General features: G+C 41.5%; 1 protein-coding gene across 3 annotated transcripts in view; it reads right to left on the bottom strand.

Annotated features, from left to right (window-relative positions):
• Window positions 1–17,083, bottom strand: part of trrap (transformation/transcription domain-associated protein) — a gene marked incomplete at both ends in the record, with an annotated part of 96,921 nt that extends 79,838 nt beyond the window's left edge. For 2 of the 3 annotated variants that reach the window (XM_083903468.1, XM_083903469.1), the window contains 25 exons: window positions 198–458; window positions 887–1,084; window positions 1,605–1,822; window positions 2,016–2,215; window positions 4,187–4,338; window positions 5,507–5,707; window positions 5,804–6,060; window positions 6,186–6,351; window positions 6,437–6,628; window positions 6,708–6,902; window positions 6,997–7,094; window positions 7,182–7,527; window positions 8,067–8,301; window positions 8,885–8,963; window positions 10,401–10,539; window positions 11,080–11,176; window positions 12,376–12,464; window positions 13,036–13,113; window positions 14,136–14,261; window positions 14,378–14,434; window positions 14,776–14,859; window positions 15,095–15,199; window positions 15,827–15,937; window positions 16,155–16,204; window positions 16,984–17,083. In XM_083903468.1, coding sequence (XP_083759594.1) covers window positions 198–458; window positions 887–1,084; window positions 1,605–1,822; window positions 2,016–2,215; window positions 4,187–4,338; window positions 5,507–5,707; window positions 5,804–6,060; window positions 6,186–6,351; window positions 6,437–6,628; window positions 6,708–6,902; window positions 6,997–7,094; window positions 7,182–7,527; window positions 8,067–8,301; window positions 8,885–8,963; window positions 10,401–10,539; window positions 11,080–11,176; window positions 12,376–12,464; window positions 13,036–13,113; window positions 14,136–14,261; window positions 14,378–14,434; window positions 14,776–14,859; window positions 15,095–15,199; window positions 15,827–15,937; window positions 16,155–16,204; window positions 16,984–17,083 — 3,834 coding nt within the window. The remainder of the gene's footprint in view (window positions 1–197; window positions 459–886; window positions 1,085–1,604; window positions 1,823–2,015; window positions 2,216–4,186; window positions 4,339–5,506; window positions 5,708–5,803; window positions 6,061–6,185; window positions 6,352–6,436; window positions 6,629–6,707; window positions 6,903–6,996; window positions 7,095–7,181; window positions 7,528–8,066; window positions 8,302–8,884; window positions 8,964–10,400; window positions 10,540–11,079; window positions 11,177–12,375; window positions 12,465–13,035; window positions 13,114–14,135; window positions 14,262–14,377; window positions 14,435–14,775; window positions 14,860–15,094; window positions 15,200–15,826; window positions 15,938–16,154; window positions 16,205–16,983) is intronic. The other variant, XM_083903470.1, reaches the window with a different exon arrangement.
• Window positions 17,084–21,632: the final 4,549 nt, after the last annotated feature.

Below are 21,632 nucleotides of genomic sequence, written 5' to 3'. Positions count from 1 at the left end.
CACAGAAATGGAGAAGACAACATGGAGAGGTGTAGCTATGGCATCATTGTTTCCCCCCAAATTAAATGTTGGTTGTTTCCATGAAAACATAAGATTGGCAGTTTTCAGGGCTACCTTTGCAGATTCTAATCAACTCATTCTCATGCAGCAAATTCTTGATATCCTTTTTAAGAAAACTGTATCGCCCTTGATTTCACCTCTTTGTGCGGCTCCATGATGACGGTGACGCTCTTGCCGGTGACCTGGGCCAGCACCTGCAGAGAGTGCATGGCCTGCTTCCTGACAGTGGAGTTTGGGGAGGTCACCTCTCGCACCAGGTCGTGCGTGACCATGTGGAAGGACTTGTCCTGGGCGACCAGCAGCTCCTCCGTCTTCTCTTCGTCTTTCAGCGGCGTGGCGCAGCGCACCAGCAGCTGCTCCAGCGTGGTCTTAGCCATGGCCACTGCTCCGTTTGACACCTGCGTGAAAATCAATACGGTCAGTGAGCACAATGTCATCTAGGAACCTCTGTCTGCCCGACTGTCAGTTCACTTTGACAGGATTCAGACTTGGCAGGTGACTTACGAAGGTAAATTTTGACGTTGAGATATGAAATGCCAGCAATATCAGTGTAAATTGCTAATAGGAACACAAACATATTCCATTTATTTGATTATTCACCACACATCTGCAGAACTTGACAGGCTTCAAACTTGACAGGTGAAGAAATTGGCTGTTTTTCTGCATTAATGAGAGTCTTTCTTAACTAAGAAAGGCTATCTCATAAATGCAGAAAAACAGGAAACCAACAACAAACTTTTAAAGCATTTTCAAGACCTTACGGGGACGCAGCCAGGCGATGTATTTGTTTTAAAAAAATTAGCTGATGCACTAATTTTGTCCTCACCTCTCCTGTGAGGTCCATCATGACAAAGAGCAGGGCCTTCAGGAAGGTGAGCTGATTCTGCAGCACCCAGATCAGAGGCAGCCTCTCCATCAGGAACTTTATGGACACCACGCCGCCCAGCTTGGCGTACCAGGCCTGCTCGTAGCAGCAGGCGCACAGACGCTCCACGATGTACGAAAACAAAGGCAGCTGACAAGCCTGGAGAAGGAAACAAAGAGGCAAGGATGATTTACTGATCCTCATTTAGATGTTACGAGTGCAGTGCTCATATCCAGCTGGAGGATTCTGACATTTTTACAGAGAACGGCTCAAAACTTTCGCAATTCAAAGTGAAATAATGCTAACTTAACAACCAACAAAGGTTCCATCAGAGCTGAAGTCAAGCCATCTGTGGTGAGTTTCCCTGATGTCTGGCAGTGTCTGCATGTAAGTCTTTGTTTGTCATTTCTTGACAAGGAAAGCAGTCTCTTAACACACATTCTCTGATTTTTCAGCTTCTTAGATGTGAATATTTTCTGGCTTCTTTACTCCATATAACAAATAAATCATTCAATTAACAACACACATCCACGAACATTATTAAAACACTTATGCTAAAGTGACATAATGAAATTCACAATACCGTTATGACCCTAGTTACCACAGTTACAAAAGAAAGGGCTTACTGAACTTGAAGTGCTTTTATTGAATAAATTAACCCTTCTCCCATTTTGCTTACCCTCTCCTTGGACCCGAGGATGATGCTGGCCACGTCAAAGATGACAGCCAGTGCCACTTCTCCAATTTTACACAGCTCTTTCTCCTCGTAGGCCATGCAGATGGCTATGGCATCGATGAGAACCAGTGGATCCATGCCCTTAGAGCCATTCTCCTCACTGTGGAACATGCCTGTGCTTGGCTGGCTGCCCAGCTGGTAACACTGCAGCAGGAATGGACCTGGGATCGAGGTAAATGGGTTGAAATCATGAGATACTTACATGCCGCTTGTGTAAAAAGCCAGGAATTTCTTAAAATCATCATGAGAACAGAATTGGAAAGTGACTGATTTTCTTGTGGAGCAGGGAATACATGCCAACACCTGGGCAAAACAGAAAGCTAATATTAGATGAAGAATACAGTAGTCCCTCACCACACTGCTGTGCCACAGCGACCATGGTGTAATGGCGAATCAGACTAGCTACGAAGGGCAGCGCACTGGGCCTCAGGTCCTTTATCACGGCAGACATGAAAGCCCCGGTCAGGGCCTGTTCAAATGTTCTGCGGGCAGGCGTGTCCTGTGCTTTGTAGCGGTGAGAGATGATGACACTGGGAATCCACTTCTCAGTGAAGCTAATGAAAGAGGGTACAAAAAAACATAATGAATTACAGGAATACAAGGACAACATATTAATACTATATGTGAAACCTGAAACAGCGAGGCCCGGCGAACGACACTGGCAGGGATTGTTTACTTTAGAGTGCTTTCATTTGTTAATTAAAATATCTATATTTGTCATAGCGTATCGATTCTCATAGAAAAGACGACATAGATGACCAAGTCGACGCACCCCTACTGAAAGCTGTCTGGCTCATAGATATCAGTGTGTGTGTGTTCCAGGGACATCTGAGAAAAGCCACATTTCACCTCGATCAGGCTGGTAGACTAATTAATTCCCATTGAAGGTTTCCTATTTTGAATATTTAAAAAATTCCAGACTTTCAGTTCCCAATCACATGGAAAGTTTCTGGAAATTTACCAGGAATTTCCCACCCCTTCGCAACCCTGGCTCTGTATACTAAGATAAAACCGACATACGCTGTTGGAGCTTCCTGCTGTTGTCAGTGATTTCCTGTTCAGGGAGTGTTAATTCCACCCTACTCGTCTGAATACTCGAATGCTAGCGAAAGTGTTAATAAAGTATCACATTTATTCAAATGAATTACGGGGTGATTATAAATTCAGAAAAAAAGGAAGAAAAAAAGAGTGACAGCCCAAGATCCTCCTGCCTCTCCTAATCTTGGCTCCCTCTTTGTCCCCTGTTGGTGTTTATGTTATTTACTGCAGCTGTAGGCGACTAGGCTGTGTGTGCGTGTGTGTGTGTGATTGAGCAGCTGTTTTCTCCATGCTTGAGCTTGTGTTTTATAATGCCACACGCCAGGGGCAGACCTGATGGATCGCTTCATTTCATTATTGCCATTTAAAAGACTGCTCTTTGGAGGAGGAGGAGGAGAGAGAGGGGGCACTGGGCTGGGAAGACTGAGAAGAACAGGAAGGGAGGCGAGCAGGGAACGTGGTGGCGGGTGGAGAATGTGGGGGTGGCACGGCTGACAGAATGTCACATCGATTGCCCTTCATTCATTCATTCAGAAGGCCTGCCACTCCAGTGCCGCTGCCGTCTCCCCAGTTGGCATTTCATGAATTGCTCTGTGTGTCTTTTTTTTTTTTCTTTCTGAAGTGAAAGGCTATATTTACAGAGACAAACTACGGAGGCAAAGAGAGTTGGCGGGATTAAAATGAAGGGAGGCAGAGGAAGAAAAGGGGAGACAAAATCCTTCAATGGAAAGGCAGCAAATAAAAATGTCCGACAAGATTGAGGCGTTAAAGCAGCCGCGCCTCCCCTCAGCTCCAACCCAATCATAACTGACACACTTCATTATCCATTACAGAACTGTGCTCACGTGTTCAAGTGTGTGTTAGTGCGTAATGACAGGAGGGCGGCAGGGGCACGGTGTAGTGTAAACACACCAGGGAAAGTCAATTGGCCCTTTTTTGCCCAAGGATCAATGATGGTAATGTGACGATTCCCCCCCATAAACCCCCCCTCCTTCTCCTCTGTGCTTCCTGTTTGTCTGCTCATGTATGTGAAGCCTGTCAGTGGGAGGGTAGGTGTCAAGTTGGGGGGGGGGGGGGTGTGGGGCAGTGTTGTGTAATTAGTGATTGCTGCTCCTAAGACAGAATCACTGAGGCTGTGTGTGTCGGGTAGACGAGTGAAGACAGGAGGCGAGAGACTGAAAACTGGGGCATGACAGCAGGTGGTAGGACAGGAGTGGAGGTAGTGGTGAAGAATGGATGTAAAGCCCATGTTGGAGGGTGGGGGTTTCAAGGAAAAAGCGTGTTTTAGAGCTCCAAAAATGGCTAAAACTGTTTAAAGGGTTTAACAATAAGCTGCTGGGGGTCATTTTACCATTTAAAACTGTAAATGTATCCATAATATCTAAGATAAGGCTAGGGGATGTGGCTTATAAATATCCTATTTAAGCAAATTGTCTATTGTCTATTTATGATATTTAATTTATAGCTTTAACCAAGAGTGTACTTACTTTGGATGAGACAGGAGCTGGTAGAGAGCGTGCTTGTTGTCATCCAAACTGGTCATGGCCACCAGGAAACACTTGATGACCTCCCAGGCTTGTCGTCTGTAGTAGGGCTCTGTGTTGGCGCTCTTCAGACAGTCGAGAGCCGTCTCTATTGCCTTGGGAAAGAAAAACCAGACAAAACTTTCAGCCTTTTCTGCCGTGCGACTGTGAAAGGGACTTTCTAAGTTGCAAAAGGCCTATATTTCCAAACTATACACATGGAAATTGAGCCGCAGTGTGTACAGTAATGTGCAAATTATTTTCAAGAAGTAACACAGCTGCCATCTGGCCGAGCAAAGGTCAATACAATTTCTGCATTATGAGCCGACACGCCGCACCAACCAGGCACTTAAAAAAGGGAAGAAAATGAGCTAATTAATGCCACTCAGAGCACAGGGGAGAAGATTAGGAGGATGCAAGAATGAATGGTGTATGAGAGGAGAGATGAGGACACGGCATAATTGAATTGCAAACCTGTCAGTGGATTAGTATATCAGGATTTATCTGTCAGGACTGGGACACTGACAAGAATTCTATTATTAAAATACATGCACTTTTTTCAGCGAGTACTAGCCTGGCTGTCACTTTTTTGCCCGTGTTATGTTGTAGCTTTTATTGTAAATGCATAAAAGTGGCGTTTTCCTATTAAGCTACAACCAGCGGCCCATGATGACAAAGAGAAAACTGAGCTAAACTCAGGGTAAAATTGCAGCTCAAACTCCGTGAGAATGTTTTAAGATGCAGAAAAGGTATTGAAATCACTGTTGATCTCTGTGCCGAACATAAAAACACCTACAGTCATCCCTAAATCTATGAGCTAACTAACCATATGGCTGCATCATGACCCTGTAAATAGATTCATGCCTTCAGCCTGTCTGTGTGTGTGTGTGTGTATAGGCTGCTAGTGCTCATGATGATAGCAAACACACAGATGGATTGCCAGAAAGAAGGAGCAGCCATTAGAGAGAGTAAATAATGCCGTCATGGTGGCCCGCACTAGATTGATGATTACTGACTGGGGATGAGGAGGAGAAACAGGAGATGAATTTAATTACCTGGAGGACACACACACACACAGACGTCTCCTCCCTCCCTCCCTCCCTCCCTCCCTCACTCACTCAGTCTCCTCCTCTCACACACATAAAAACCCTGTGACAAAGATATATTACTCTCTGTGGAGAACAATAATGAGGGATATCAAGCTCTTTTATGTGTAATTCCTTTGTTCTAAAGACTGAAAAACGAAGGCATGAAAACGACAGACAGCGGGTCATCACATCTTACTTTCTCCATGGGCAGCTGTATGGAGGCCTTGCAGTCGGTGAATTCAGCCTTGATGCTGGGCCCCTGGACCTCGGTCACCACGTAATGCAGCCTCTGAGACTCCTTCAGCATCTTCCTGTTGCTGCCTCCAAACTTCCCCAACACGCGATAAGCTACGTGAGAGATGCTCTCTGCTGGATTACGCAGGGTACGCCACAGGGCCTGGGCAAGGAAAAAGGAGTGATATGACCATCACAAAATACATGGTTCAAACAGTAGGTGACTTGGATGATGAGTCAGGATTAAAGAAACACCCACCTGCATCAGCTCAGCTCTGACCGGCTGAATGTGGTCGTAGAGGAAGTCGGGCTGAAGGTTGTCGACGCACAGCTCCAGCGTGCGAAGGCCCTGGCTGACTAGAGTCTGAGAGCCGTTCAGGGCGGACACGAGCGGGTCCATGAGCATGGGCAAATACGGCAGCAAGGAGCTGAGGCGCACCGGCACCGTCAAGCACAGCTCCACAAACAAGTCCTTCATGTGCTGCTTGTGGAGGCCACTCTGCAGCATGTTCAGACCTGGGAGTGTTACGGAAAATGGAATTTACAGTTGTATTTTATCAAATGGAAGAAAATGCAAAAACCCACATCAGTCAACCTCTAACCACAAACTACACTTAAGAGATAACAGTGTTTGATTTTACCTTGCAGCAGATTTGGGAGAAGAGGTAAAAATTCCTGGTAGAGTAAGTCGTGGCTGCCTCCACCAATAGATCTGAAGAGAGCGCGGAGAAGCAGGAAGTAGTTGTACGGCTCCTTAGCTGACTGGGCCAGTTCCATGGAGCTGTTCACAATCTTATGAAGGTGTGGCTGAGATGCAAATGGACAACCGTATTTGTAAAATTTGCTTTAGACAAAGAAACCGCGTCCAATAATCAAAAGTCTTTGTTTTTACCTTCAGCATCTGCTCGTTCTCAGCAGCAAACAGAGACACTGAGCCAAAGACCAGTTTGAAAAGCTTGAGGTAGAGGTTCGACAGCTCGACGTTGGAGCCCATCTCTGGCAGTCTTTCCAGAAGATACTCCACCAGGATGGTGGCAAACAGAGCCGACGTCGACAGGTTGGCCAGGAAAGAGTTTGCCACAATCTGGAACAACAGGAGAGGGAGGTGTGAGCACGTGTGACCAATTAGGACAGAAACTTATGAGACACAGCATATACAGTACCTGTAGTGCGTAGTTCTTGGAGATCCTCTCCACCATGTACGGCACGGTGGTCTGAAAGATCTCCTTGAAGGTGAGGGGGTTCATCATGGTGAAAACCCCGGCAAAATGCTCCAGAACCTCCTTCTCCTCCTTCATGCGTACAGTCTGACAGTTGGCCACCCTGATGTATGTCTGCTGGTTGTTGGCAACCTGAACCTGAGCAAGAGAAAAACACAAGAGTGACAGGGATTTAATATGAGGTTTAAAGTTTTAGAAACAGAGATTGTAGAGTCCAGGTCTTTGGTCGTACCTGGTAGATGTCCAAGGCCTGCATGGCATATTTGACCAGCTTGATGTAGATTTGCGTCTCTTTTGGCTGAAGCTGTTTGTTAGGAATAAACTGAGCCTCTGGAGAAATAAAACAAAATTTCATGAATACAAATACATGTACATGGTGGGTATATATGAAGTACTAGTTGATTTGTGTCCTCTCACCTCCTGGGGCTTTGCACGAGCTGATGCCCCACGTTATGGTCTTCACTCCACACACCAGTGTCTTCACCAGGCTGCGGCAGTCAGACACCTGAAACGTCTGCTTGTCTTCTTTCTCGCCCGGTCGGTCCAAGGTCGCTCCTGATGATGGCGGAGCAGACGGAGTGGTGGCGACGGGTGTGGGAGGAGCGGGAGGAGGAAGGGCGGGCAAGGTCGACGGAGTGGGCGTGGCCGGGACGCCGGGCAACACCACCGGGTCGACGACGCCCATCTCTGATTGAGGCTTGCACTTCTTGAAGATGGAGGGGAGCTGGTAGCGCGCGATGGTGTGGAACTTCAGCACAAACACCTGATTTATGGAAAAGGAGGGGAAAAGAAATGACTCTAAATGTTTTGTATGCATCACATGCCCTGTACATCAGAGTACGTGACGTACAGGGGTGGTGTAAGAAACTGCACTACATTTTCTTCTCCAAGACCCACTGAACCTCCTCCTCGGAAAATACGCTCAAAAGACCCTGGACCTCGATTAAGGTCTTGTTTAAAAGGTGAGTTGCAGCCGCACTGGCTTAAAGAGCAACAAACAGAGGAGATTCTTCTTTGGGTGAAAGTTCAGGGGTCAAAAGAAAGTTCTTTCCTGGGTCAATTTGTGTGGAAACGCACCAAGGTTTTTCAAAATCCAAGGTAAATGAGGAAATGGTCATGGTACAACAAAAAAGTGTCGCAAGAGTATTTTAATCTTTACAGCAGCAGAGGTCCAGAAAATACATTATGATGTTTCAGACCTATTTTCTCTACCCTGACTTCTCAGAATATTAGTTCACAAACCCTGTTGCACATGGGTTAGGGCACATGGACTGTTTAAGTGATGCCAGCTGTGCTGCCTACCTCCAGCATCCTCATCAGAATGTCCCGCCCGTTGCCGTTCTCCTGTTCTGACTTCAAGCGGATGCAGTCCACCAAATTGAGCAGCAGCTTGCAGGACATGGTCTGGATGTTACTGGGGAGAGACTCGTCGTCTATGTTTTTGGCAAAGAGCTGCACGGCGAGGGATAAATCTGTCAGCGGCAAGTTCTGACGAACGTGGTGCACCAGGTCTGCGAGCGTGCTGTAGGCCAGGGGTCTGCAAAGAAAGAGATATGTCAGTGTGACATTTAGAACAAAATTATAATTCAACTTTATGACTTCATGGAAGTGGGGGGAGGGGGGAAACTGGGGAAAAAAGGGCATATGCTCCACTGAACTGGCACTTTCTAACAGGCAGAAACGAGTGGTAATCACAAAAGCACATAAGGTTGGCAGATATTTAAAAGTAGCTGCAGCTGAAACTGGCACAGGAAGCAGAAAAAAGGTGAGATGATGAGTGACACAGTTAGTCCTGGCAGGTCTCATACAGCTGCCTGATTTCCTATCAGCAAATAATGAGAAATGACACCTATTTTGTTGATGAGGTGAACTAGTTTCGACACCTGAAGAGAGTTCAAGGAGGTTGAAGACTGGCGCACGTTCCCAGTGTGGGCAGCCTGCCCTCTGGAGATGCCGCATGTACATGACAACTTGACAGGGCAATCTGTGCAGCGGTGTTGCAAGTGCCGTCAAACTTCCCAGAGATCTTTCGGCAGCAGCCAGGACGGCCTGATTAATATGCTCGGACAATTTGAACACGCACCTGACTGGACAGCAAACGGCAAGAGCGGGAAAGTTACCTGAGAGTTTCCCGGGCAGTGTAGCCAGAGCCGATCAGGATGGATTCATCAAAAAGTTTGTCCATACAAGGGATAAACTCTAAAGAGAACACAAGGGATACGCCATGATTCAGACAAATGAGACAAAATGTATTGTAAAACTGTATAAATGCCATTTTATACCATCATCCAAAATGATAATTTAAACGTTTCCTAGTTTTCCCACAACTACAAAGTGTAAGAGCGCAGAAAAGAAGACGGGTATTTCAATAAAACTGAAATAGCCACAGATAAAAAAAAAAAGTATTTTAACTGTATAAATGTCTCTACACTATCACCCAAATATATTTTTAAATGACTTCCTCATTTTCCTGACACCCCCGACGCGTAAGAGCACAGACGGGAGCAATAAAAACAAAATAGACAGCCATAAAATATAAATATTTAAACATACTAACTTTATAAATCCACCTTTATGCTATCATCTAAAAATCATCATATATCAGTTTCCTCACAACTACAAAGCACCCATGAGCACAAAATGAGACAGGTATTGCCATAAAATGAACAATACAAAAATGTTGCATTTAAATATATTAACTGTGTGAATGCTGTTTTATACCAACATCTGAAAATATTGCTAAATAGTTCCATCCGTTTCATGCTACCGTGAAGCGTCAGAGAGCATAAAATGAGACAGGTATTGCAATAAAATTAGACGTATACCCATATAAAACAGTTTTAAAAAACATTTTTTTTTACAGTATAAAACAGTAAAAACAGTTGTAAATGAACTGTATAAACGCCCCATATGCTTTCATCCATTCTCTGCGACTATAATGCGACTGAAAGCAAAGAAAACTTCACAGAAACACTTTCCAGTGACATAAGCGCTTGTCAGCGACAGAATAATGCAGAAAAATCTCATTATATGAAGAAAAAAATCCCCAAACCCAGTCAAGATTTGCCCTGATGGTTTGTTGAACTTTTTATCCCATTAAATTCAGACGCTCTTTCTTTCTTTTTCTTTTTTTTTTAGGTTCTACCGACAGTTTGACAGCTAATGAAAATGTTATTTTGCGTGAATGAAAAATGAAATGGGACTTGCCACAAAAAAAAAGAAAAAAGAAAAGTCCAGGCTGTTAATGCTTTGACCAGGAAAAACACATTTAACTGCAAATGGCATTAAGTTTTGTTGAGGGGAAAAGAGAACGGTGATTAAAAGTCAGGCGTTTTATGAGGAAAAACAAGCTCTGAAATAAAAAAAAATCACCTTTTGTGTGTGTACTTTTTATATTTATATATCTTTATAAGGTCCAAAATATGTAAAACCTATGTTTGTGGGGACCATTTTGTCTCAGCCCAACAACTTAAAAGGCCCCTTTTCAGGGTTAAGACCTGGTTTTAGAATTAAAATTTAGGGTCAGGCACTTAGTTGTGATGGTTAAGGTTATGGTAAGGGTCTGGGGAATGCATTGAGGTCTATGAGGTGACCTTATTAAGACAGAAAAACAAGTTTGTGTGTGTGTGTACATACGGCTGCGTAGGTCAGTGGTGAGGATGTGCTTGGCGGCGATGAGCAGCTCCTTGCGAAGGTGAGCCGTCTCAGAGGGACAGTTGGACAGCAGCTGCAGCATGCCCTTCACCATCTGCTGAGAATACTTCCCCACCAGGTCCTGATCAGGTGGACACACACACAAAAAACATATGTTAAAAAGCACAATTAAATAGATCCTGAGATGAGATCATATCCGTGTCGACCAGACTCGATTAATCACCTAAACCAGATTAATCGCTCTACCTCTAATTTGAAAATGATTGTCTTTATAGACAGGGCCATTACATGTTATTCAAATATCTGTATTATTTGGTATATTACATTGTAATATTGTAAATAAAAGAAGAAATAAGAGTTGCGCTTGCCCGTCAGGTTTAGAAACTCATGTTTATTTCAAATAAGAATTATGGGTGATTAAAATTCATTGTCACTTGATTCTTGGCTCAAATATGTAGATGCAACAGCACAATCTGGTGAATTTTTACTGTTTGAGGTGTAAAATAGTGGGTTTTTTTATTTTCTCTGTCTCTGATGGTGTTTTTTTTAGGAGAACAGAAGAAAGTAATATAGACAACAATCAGCAAGTACAATATAGCCTGTAAAATGCTGGTGAGGAGAGTAGCTGTAACTGTAAATAACCATAAAACTGTAGCTGTACCTGGTAGATGCGGATGATGTAGGCCAGGAACGACAGAGTCTTGATCTGAGCGGCGATGAAGTCGGCGTACAGCTCCTTGTTGTAAAGCTTGTGTTGCCTGTGAAGGAAACAACACCATTTGCATACAAAAGAGATTGAGTCTAATCAAAAGCCATTAACGAAGCCGTCACCTGCACCAGGTGGCAATTACACATATGTGAGTACATTCCACATGGGTGTTAGTTTCTTTATTAGCATCACAGCTGTTATCAGAAACAAACTCTCTTTACCTACCTGCCAAACCCTGTAGAGGTATTTTTTATTTTTAAATTAACTCTGTTTGGTTCCTGTTCTGAATGCTTCACACATGTCTCTTTTTAGCCTGAGGTTTCACCTCCCGCTAAGTCAATTCTTACCGTTTTAGCTTCTTCAAATGGATTTTTTTTTTACTCCGGCAAACAGCAAACAAACAAAAAAACAAAAGTGCCCGAGCAAAACCATCAACAAACTTGTAATTAAACTGTGGAAGTGTGAATGTGTCTCCCCAAATTTGGAATTATACGAGCGACAAACTTGTAACTTTAAGAGCGACAAACTCGTAAAACCAAACTGCGGAAGTTCATTTTGTCGCGCCAAAGAAACAAACGTGCAATAACTTCACTGTGAAAGTAAATCAGCTCACCAAATCTAACACTTTACAAGCAACAAACTTCACTGTGGAAGTCGATCTGTCTCACCAAATTTGGAATTCCAAAAGACACAAACGTGTGACTTAAGTACAGACATAAATGTGTTTTATTTGGAATTTTACAAGCAAGAAAACGTCTTATTTTGTCCACAGACAAAACTGATTCAGTTTTAACGGTTTCCGTGTGATATAAAGAGCAAAGAAACCGGGAAATATTCGCATTAAAGAAGCTGAAAAATGGTTTTGATGATCGAAAAAAAAGATTATTAGCATTTCAATTTGTAGTTAAATTATTTCTGGTGGGGTGGCATTTGAATAGCTTAATATTTATATATTTAGTTTAGTTTGTATTGTATTTTATTGTATGGCTGTTCATTTTACTCATGTTTCATGTCTTTTAACTTATTTTAGTTGTGATTTTAGATGCATTTTATTGCCTTGTGTGAACTTTTATTTATTCTGTCTTGTATTTATTATTCGGGTCCACTGAGGTTGTTATGAAGTACTTTAAGAATAAAGTTGGATTGGATATTGAAACTTTGAAGGCTTGGATTCGGAGAAAAAATTAAAATTTAACAGGTGAGACAGATTCACTTCCATGATAAACACGATAAAGAGATGCATCTTACCTGGCCTGTGGAGACACCTGGAGCATGATGGTGTTCATGATGAGAGGAACGAACTCTGACACCACGTTGTGAATGTTCAGCTTGTAGAGCTGAGAGAAACATACACAATTACAGTCAGTGAGGAACTAATTTCAAGGTAACACACACACACACACACACACATTATCACAGCTCAATAATATGCAGAAAGTTTTTATACGTTCAGTTTGCAGCAGAGTGAGTTCGACAAAAATCTTGGCAGCAAATAATATCTACTCAAAGGGAAGTTTATTTTAGAGCAAACCTTGAATTCATGGTCATTGCTCTGGTCCTTTTTTTGCATTGCAAATTACAGGCTTTGATTTTTCAAGGCAAGGGCAGATATCTCCGTTATTGCCCTGTTCCGCTGTCAGACCAAATTGCCTGAAGGTAAAACTGGGAGAATTTGAGCATATTTTATGGTTGCAACTAACATTTATCTACATAATTGGTGTTATTTGTTGATTATTTTCTTAAATCGAGTAGATGTTTGGTGCATAAAATGTTAAAAACATCTAAAAATTTGAAAATGTTGAAAAACTGGAAATGCTGATGAAAATGATTAATTTTTAGTGATTTCTTTGTTACATGGAGCAAAGAAAACGGAAATCATTCTGATTTAAGGAGCGTATTTTCATTCACCTGGTACATCAGCACCACAATGATGGGCAGCTCGGCCAGAACCTTCAGAGACAAAGATCCTCGTGGGATGATGGTGTGCTGCAGGGAGAAGTAAAAGGAAAAAAATATAAACAAATCATCGGTTACGAAACCACATTTTTGGCCACAAGGAGACAGGAATAATGTTGTAATCATCCCCTTTATTAAGTCGGAACGTCCTCTCGTTTCATTTTAAGTCATTAAGTCTCTCCTCACACTCACACTTGTGCCAAAAAAAATAAAAAATATCTGTATGTCTCTTCATTACCTCACCGTAAACGCTCAGGTTTAGAGTCACACCATTAACTTTGAGTGTGTTTATAAATCTCCATGTGGTCAATGATTATGTGTCTATTAATGAGAAAACACGCCACTGATGAAAAAATCCAGTATAATCTACTTTTTACACGTTCTTTTATTTAAGGATAAGAATCAGTTTGTGGTGTCTGCTTTTTCTTTGGTGTGTGAACACAGTGCTCCACTGCCATCCAGTGGTTGGAGGCGGTACTGTTATAATTATTATGGGTATGACTGTGAAATTTCACATAGGATCATGTTAAAAGTATCAAAAAGTGTCAAATTAACACCATTTCTGACTGGGACACGATACGCAACTCTGTTGGTGTTCTTACACTTAAGAGTTAAATGTAAATAGTTATATTGAGTCTTTTACTGTCATTTAAACTGCAAATATCACATTAAAACAAGCTGATGCAACAGTCTGAGTATTTCCCAAACAATTATGAATGTAAATAATTCAAACAACCCCATCACTATGCAACCTAATGCTATGAACAACCTAATAAGATCTCCATCTTATTTACTTCAAGGCAGACGAAGAGACGAGCGAGAGCCTTCGTGTCCCACATCACAGAGTCTGGGTTTTCGTTTCAATATCGTGTGATTTTAAAGGCTGCAGGATATTCAACTCCTTCGTGTTTTGCCAGTGGAGAGAAGAACTAGTTTACTGTAGTTTCCAAGTCTGCTCCCTAAGTTTTACCCATAATCATTTCTCCAGTAGTGCCCTCGCAGGAACAAGGTGGATAAACATGGACTTGTACACACTTGGCTGGTTAACTTACTGTTCTCGTTTCGCTGTCATCCCTCTCAGGTGCCGTTTTCACCAACACAGACGTGATCATTCCCACCATCTCTGGGGAGGGAACCGTGTTCTCTGCGATCACCTGTGGGTTCTCAAAGTACCGAGCCTGGGGAGGAAGAAAGAAGGAAGGGAGTTGGAGTTGGAAATGATAGTTCAAGGGGCAACAGAGAGGGGGGGAAGGAACTCCAACTGTGGATTTGAGTGAATAGAAAATGTACTCACCACAACTTTTGGAAGGTCTTTATAAATTTGCTTCACAAAGTCAAGAAAGTGATGAATCTGCAAAGACAGGATTATGGAAAATACGTTAATCCAAACACTGAGAAAATGTTCAAATATACCCAGCCCTTTCTCACAAGAAACAAGGAATAATTAACATGTCTTATTTTGCCCTGGTTCAACTTCAATCAAGGTTTATTTATACTGCAGTTTATAACACCTAAAATAAATAATAAAACACACAATAAAATGATGGGAATGGAAGATTTGAGAATAACCAACGGTTTTAAAAGAATTCAGAGGAGTATGACAACTTTCCAGGTTTGCAGTCGTCAGAATCAATCTGACTCTGAATATGAAGATCAAAACATCTTTTTATTGTTCACAGACCGAGCACTCACCTCTTGAGAGATGGGAGGACGGAACTGTTTGTGCAGCTCGATGATGATACGAAGGCATATCAGCACATTCTCCTCACTTTCAATCTGAAGAAAGGAAAAAGACAAAGGGAATGAAACCGTGTGGGGTGGTAAATTCTATTTTCCCTAAACACACAGTGCTTTAGTCAGGTGATTAATATTAGCTTTCCAACACTTACGGTGCATTTTACTGTGAGAGGAAAATAAGGTAAGACCAACAGCGGAGAGCAATAACACTCAACTGTGTTTAAACAGTAACTGATCTTGTTTTGTGAGAGAGAAAGAAAATCACTCCAAGTACCTCCAAGAAGCGAAACATCACGGACAGGATGTTCTTGGTGTGTGGACGCAGGTGCTCATTTGTGGGGATGCGGTGGATGATTTCCAGCACCAGTTTCCTCAGTTGCTGAACAGAGTGATAAAAATAGAAATGAGAATATTCCAGCCTTGCATCCTCCCAAAAAAACATTTTACATGATCTAGTGGTGTTTGGGAAAGTACATTTTCACGAAGGTCGGTTACAAATGGACTTAAAATTAGTGCTGGGCACTAGGTTAACGCATGGAGCATTTTCACGACGACTGACCAGGAAAAGACGCGTGTCCAGGCACCGTTTACCAGTTAGCTCCGTTAGCGCTGTTAGCGCGCCTACAGTCGAACTGGAGCGGTCTGTTTATGAAACGAAAAGAGCAGCGCTACAAATAACCAGCGTACCTGTGTAACTACGTATGTGTGCCTCTGTTTTTAAAGTTTTGCGTTACTTTACAGACTCATTTTAACTATCCGGACTCACTAAAACATGACGTCACGCGCGTCTTTATACGGTGAGTTGTCATGAAAACCTGTGCGTTGACGCTGTTATCGCATTAACGCGCCAAGCACTACTAAAATTCAAAGGTGGATTATTTTTAAACACAAACTAGCTTTAACCCTTCACCAAACCATAACACTGATCCAGTGGCAGAGCTCTGCGCTCTCTGCCGTCGATCAGCAGATAAGAATTGGGTGAGAGAAGAGGTCTCCAGTGACTCACCTGTGTAGGTTTTTCCTGAAGGAACTGCACCTCTCCATCCTGAAGAAACGTGAGGAAGCGAGGGATGATGTGCTCCAAGAAGGTGGAGTACTGAGGTGAAGAGGTCACATTCTGGAAAATTAAAACCGCCAAAAACACGGCACATCAGACAGGGGAAATTTGCTTATTTCAATACTCTGATTTCTGTAGTTCGAAGCAGTTTATTCACAGAAGAATCATAGAGGTTTAAAGTTAACAGTTAGCCATAAATCCTCTTAAAAGTCCAGCCAAAATCAATCGACAGGGAGCCAAAGAAATTAAAGCCACGGCGAACATTCATCACTCTTACCTCAAAGTTCTCGCTGACCTCCTGCATCATCTTCAGCTTGGTTTCGTCAGCTAGAAGTTGAAGGACAGAGCGCGGTCGTTATTAATCAAACTTACTAATGACACAGTTTAACTTCTTCTCAGCGGCGTCTGCGTGTGCTCGGCGGGGACTCTCAGATCTTATCAGTTTGACTTTCAGCGTCCAGCTTTGATCAAAAGGTACGCGTTCACTCTCTCACACACACTCGCACACTGACACTCTCTCACACACACAAACACACGTACCTTTGACTGGACTAAAGAGTATCGCTCTCATCACGTCGCCCATGCCAAACACACACGCATAACCTGCGTCCATTTTTCTGACATTACGTAGAAATTTGTTATATTAAATTATAAAGTTTTGGTAAAAATGTATAAAATGTTGAACTTTTCAACCTAAATATATATAAATAAATATAACCACAATGAGCACAAACTTACATTAAATATTGTTATATTATGAAGTGAGAAGTTGAATCTACACTAATAATAGTGTGTCTGATCATCTGCTTTTGTTGTTGTACACAAACTATAAAATCTCTCTGTGAATATTTGGGTTAGGGTTGGGTTAGACATCAATGAGCCAATTATTACCTCCATATAACCAAGGAACCAATAAAATTTAATAATAATCAACATTTTCTCACATTTTATAGGCCAAACAACCAAAGTAAGTATGAAAATAACCATTAGGTGTAGCCCTAATGCCAGATTACTGCAATATATCCATCAGTAAGTGTGCCAATTACCATTTCTGATATAACACCTGTGTAAATCACAGTTAAAACCCCCACTGAGGTTGAACTCACGCGTGTTGGTGTCTGTGAGTGCTGCCACAAACTGCAGGTACTTCTTCATTAGCGTGGTCTGGTCGACCACGGTTGGACTGGGCGCTGGCACGAAGGCCATGGTGGCAGCGGGGTGCAGAGTGAGCTGCTGCAGGGGGGGGAAAGGAGGCAGACAGCAGTCTGCACGTATCTCACCCTGATCTCATGTACGCTGCACAAATGAGAGGAAAACAAGAAGAGATTTACACGGCTGTTGGAATAATGTCTTTGCAAACAGTCACCGGACTTAAAACAATGCATTTTATTAATATTGCACGTTACATTATTATTCAATTACCAATTATTAAATTAAGCGTCAAACAAGACATTTGAGAACATCATAATTTCCAGATTTGGTAAACACTGATCTACCAATATATCTGAATTATTTTGTATGAGATTGACAATGCTTTACTCAACATTTATATCTGTTTATGTTGAGAAAAGGGGATATGGATTAAGACCACGACTAAGTAAAGTTTCATGATGTAAATAAATAGTCAAAAATCAAAGTGAGACCTTACTGACAGTGAAAATACTTGTTTATTCCCAACATTTAAGTGATTTTGAATGTACAAATGCTATATTTTTGTCTGTTCTTCGGGTTTATTTCCTTTTTGTGCATCACTTGTTCCCTGACAATAATGTGACGTCACACTTGCAGAGATTTAAAGCAATTCTTAGTAAAGTAAAGGTTAAATTTATTAAAATAAACACACTGACAGGTTCATGGGAGCGGGGTAAAGAGGGAAAAACAATAATTCGACAAAACCTTGGACCTCAGCCTGGAAGCAAAGATGATGTTCACACATCTCAAACCGAAATTAAGAAAACGTATATGTTTTCATAATTTAAAGAATAGAAATATCGGGATTTATGTTTGTTTGACAAGGATGTAGCGGGTCAACAAACAACACGCCTCTTTAGCATCAGCTAGCATACTTCGGCCACTATTTATGAATTAAAAGTCAATTTTCCTGCGTCTAAACTTGAACCCTTCACTCATTTGGGGCTCTTTTATCATTGCCCGTGTGCTCAACATGCCAAGAAAAGTCACATTTAATGTCAATTCTGCACATTAGCGACAAACACATTAGCAGCAATGAGCTAATGCGCTAGCTTCCCCAAAGAAAGAGAGCGCTCGTGCATCTCATGGCGCTAACCTGCTTTAATTAACAAAAGAACAACCGGCAAAGACGAAGAGAATTGTTATAAAGATAAAATATCAATCAAACCCACGCGTGGAAAACAAGACCAAGAAAAAAACCCACACATGTTCAGCCTAAGTTTAAAAATTAAAATTCGACATGCACTTACCGAGCTGCACCGACAGGAAGCTACCGCTCTGCATCCGCCGTCCTCGCGCTGCTAGCAGCCGAAGCCTGAGAGTCGACAAAGATGTGTGGTATCCCTCCGCCACGTGTTCCTTATTTTTAATTTTTAGCGCATGAGTGTCATTAAGGTATATCTTATTTCAGTGGATACATTCAAGGCAACGATTTCGTTGAAGTTAAGTGTCGTAAAAGCGTGTACATTTAGTCGCGGCGATTGTTCTAGTGCCAGCGGAAGGACACGATACGGACGGATTCGATTTAAGACCATCGTTTTTGATGGTCTTCTCGCACAGCACATTCGCGGGGAACTGCGCATGTGCGTTGGCGGTAGTTCTGATTTAAAGGTGTACTCACACATAATTTACACAGTATTATTACATTATATGTATATATGTATATATATGTATATGTATATGTATATGTATATGTATATGTATATGTATATGTATATGTATATATCATGGATGTATTATAAGAACTGGATAGAACACCACCCCTTTGCTTCCGTTCATTCATATGAAGCTTGAATGGCTCGTTCACATAGCCGAACCGTCCGCGTTATCGACTTGCTCGGCGCGTACATGAACAGCGAAATGCATGATGCGAGTACGCTAATGACGCAAGCAGATTTCATGAATACCGACGTCACGTTAACTTCGGCTTTAGTTTATATGCGTTACAGGAATCATGTTGTTTTTGTCTGATTTCCCGTATATAATTGTATAATCATTATTAGGAATAATAACAACGTGTTAAAGTAGTTTTAAAACTCCCGATTCTTTCACTCAACGTGTTTATATTCAACTATAATTTGCGTGTTCATCACATTTAACAGTCACTTCATGAACCGATAGTGACGATAAGACAAGCAGCCTCCCCAGGAATCAGTGGTGAAGTAAACGAAGGTCTCAGTGCATCACACGGTCACAACTCCACAGTCCACACCGTCATCAGTGTCATGATGACATCATCACATGGTCACGATGACATCATTACACGGTCACAGCTCCACAGTCCACACCGTCATCAGTGTCATGATGACATCATCACATGGTCACGATGACATTACACGGTCACAGCTCCACAGTCCACACCGTCATCAGTGTCACGATGACATCATCACACGGTCACAGCTCCACAACGTCATCAGTGTCACGATGACATCATCACACGGTCACGATGACATCATCACACGGTCACGATGAAATCATCACACGGTCACAGCTCCACAGTCAACAATAAAACGAGATCGACTTCGTAGCATTGGTGCAAATTCGCCAAAAACGCCCCAAAAATGGCAGATCAAATTAAGATGGCGGATTTCCTGTTGGGTTTGGATCATGGTCATAATGTCATTTTTTTTCTTTGTCCTGATCTTCTTCACGTGTACCAATTTTCGTGCATGTATGATAATTGTGGTGTTCAGGGTGAATTTGGACAGGGGGCGGCACACTTATTGGCCCCTCCCACATCCAATTTTCCACGTACATTTCCCAAACCTTTTTCAGACGTAAATTTTCACCAGGCGTATTCTGGACGCAAAGATCTGTGAGTTTTGGGGCATGGGAAAGGCCTCAACAATGTGATTAATTTGGCAAGAATATAATAATAGTAATAACAACTCCTTTCAATAGGGTTCTTGCAGTCGTAATCGAACCCTGAAAAACTAAAAATCATGAGCCGTCTCAGGTCATCACACCATTCGTTAATGCATCGATAAGTTTGAAAATAAATAATATATAATACATTTGTTTTCAAACGTCAAACCTGCTTTGATGTAATATTTTTTAAAAATGGAAACGGAAAAATCCTCAATGTCTTCATTTATTCACATTTCTACGACATTAATTTAAATATTTGTCTGTGTTCCTGCAGATTTGCTTCATGGTAAAAAAACAAACAAATGGAAAAAATAAGTGGTTTGAAGCGATGAGTGATTTTATTAGTGACAAAACAATAAAATCATCAACATCAGAAAATAAGATCATAATCAGAAAAACTTTCTCTTTACACAAAAGTCAGATTCAAGATGTTGCAAAGAGGGTTAAAGATAAAGAAAACTATAAACAAGAAGAAAGATTAAAGTAAACATTTAAATCTAAGATTATGTTCATGAATCAAAGAAAATACAGTGAACTGAAGATGACGACGTGTTAGAGCTGAAACAATGACTCCAATAATCCACCACTATTTTCAGGATTAAAACCAGATTTCTGACTGTTTCAGCTTCTTAAATGTGAATCTTTTCTTTGTTTCTTTGCTCCATAAAAACAAAGAAATCATTTAAAAACTGAATCATTTTGTGTTTGTGGACAAAAACAAAGACTTTTGACAACATCATCATTTCCACGTTTGACAAACTCTGATCAATGTTTTCTAACATTTGCTGACGTTTCATCGACAAAAAACAGGAAAATGAAGTGATTTGTGAAGAGAATCGTAAGCTGCAGCTCCACTACGGTGGCCCTGAAGGCCAGATCACCAACACACAACAATGTCAACTGAAACACAACTTCAACTGAACCAAGACAACTGAAACACAACGTAATTAACTGAAACAACGACTGAAACAACTACTGAAACAACTGAAACACAAAATCATTAACCGAAACAACGACAACAACCAACCTGGCCTTCAGGGTTACCGTAGTGGAGCTGCAGCTAAAGATTCTCTTCACAAATCACTTAATTTTCCTGGTTTTTGTCGATGAAACGTCAGCAAATGTTAGAAAACTTTGATCAGAGTTTGTCAAACGTGGAAATGATGTTGTCAACGGTCTTTGTTTTCGTCCACAAACACAAAACGATTCAGTTTTTAAATGATTTCTTTGTTTTTATGGAGCAAGAAACAAAGAAAAGATTCACATTTAAGAAGTTGAAACAGTCAGAAATCTGGTTTTAATCCTGAAAATAGTGGTGGATTATTGGAGTCATTGTTTCAGCTCTAACACGTCGTCATGTTCAGTTCACTGTATTTTCTTTGATTCATGAACATAATCTTAGATTTAAATGTTTACTTTAATCTTTCTACGTCTTTAGAATAGTTTTACTTTAACCATCATATATATATATATATCAATCTGTACATAACAATCATACAAATGAACAGTTATTGTTATTGTTAAGGAGGAGAATGAGGCTGATGTGGCGCCCCCTGCTGGTCACAACTGAAACATCATGTGAGGAAAAACCTGTTGAGGAGAAGAAAAGTTTCAGTGGAAATGAAACTAAAACACAGGCGAAAATTTAGATGGAGGGAAAGAAAGAAAGACGTAAAGAAAGAGAATTTAAAAAAGA

The sequence above is a fragment of the Microchirus variegatus genome (assembly GCF_963457635.1).
Source record: "Microchirus variegatus genome assembly, chromosome: 17".
NCBI classification, from domain to species: domain Eukaryota; kingdom Metazoa; phylum Chordata; class Actinopteri; order Pleuronectiformes; family Soleidae; genus Microchirus; species Microchirus variegatus.
This window is presented reverse-complemented; position numbering and strand designations above follow the sequence as displayed.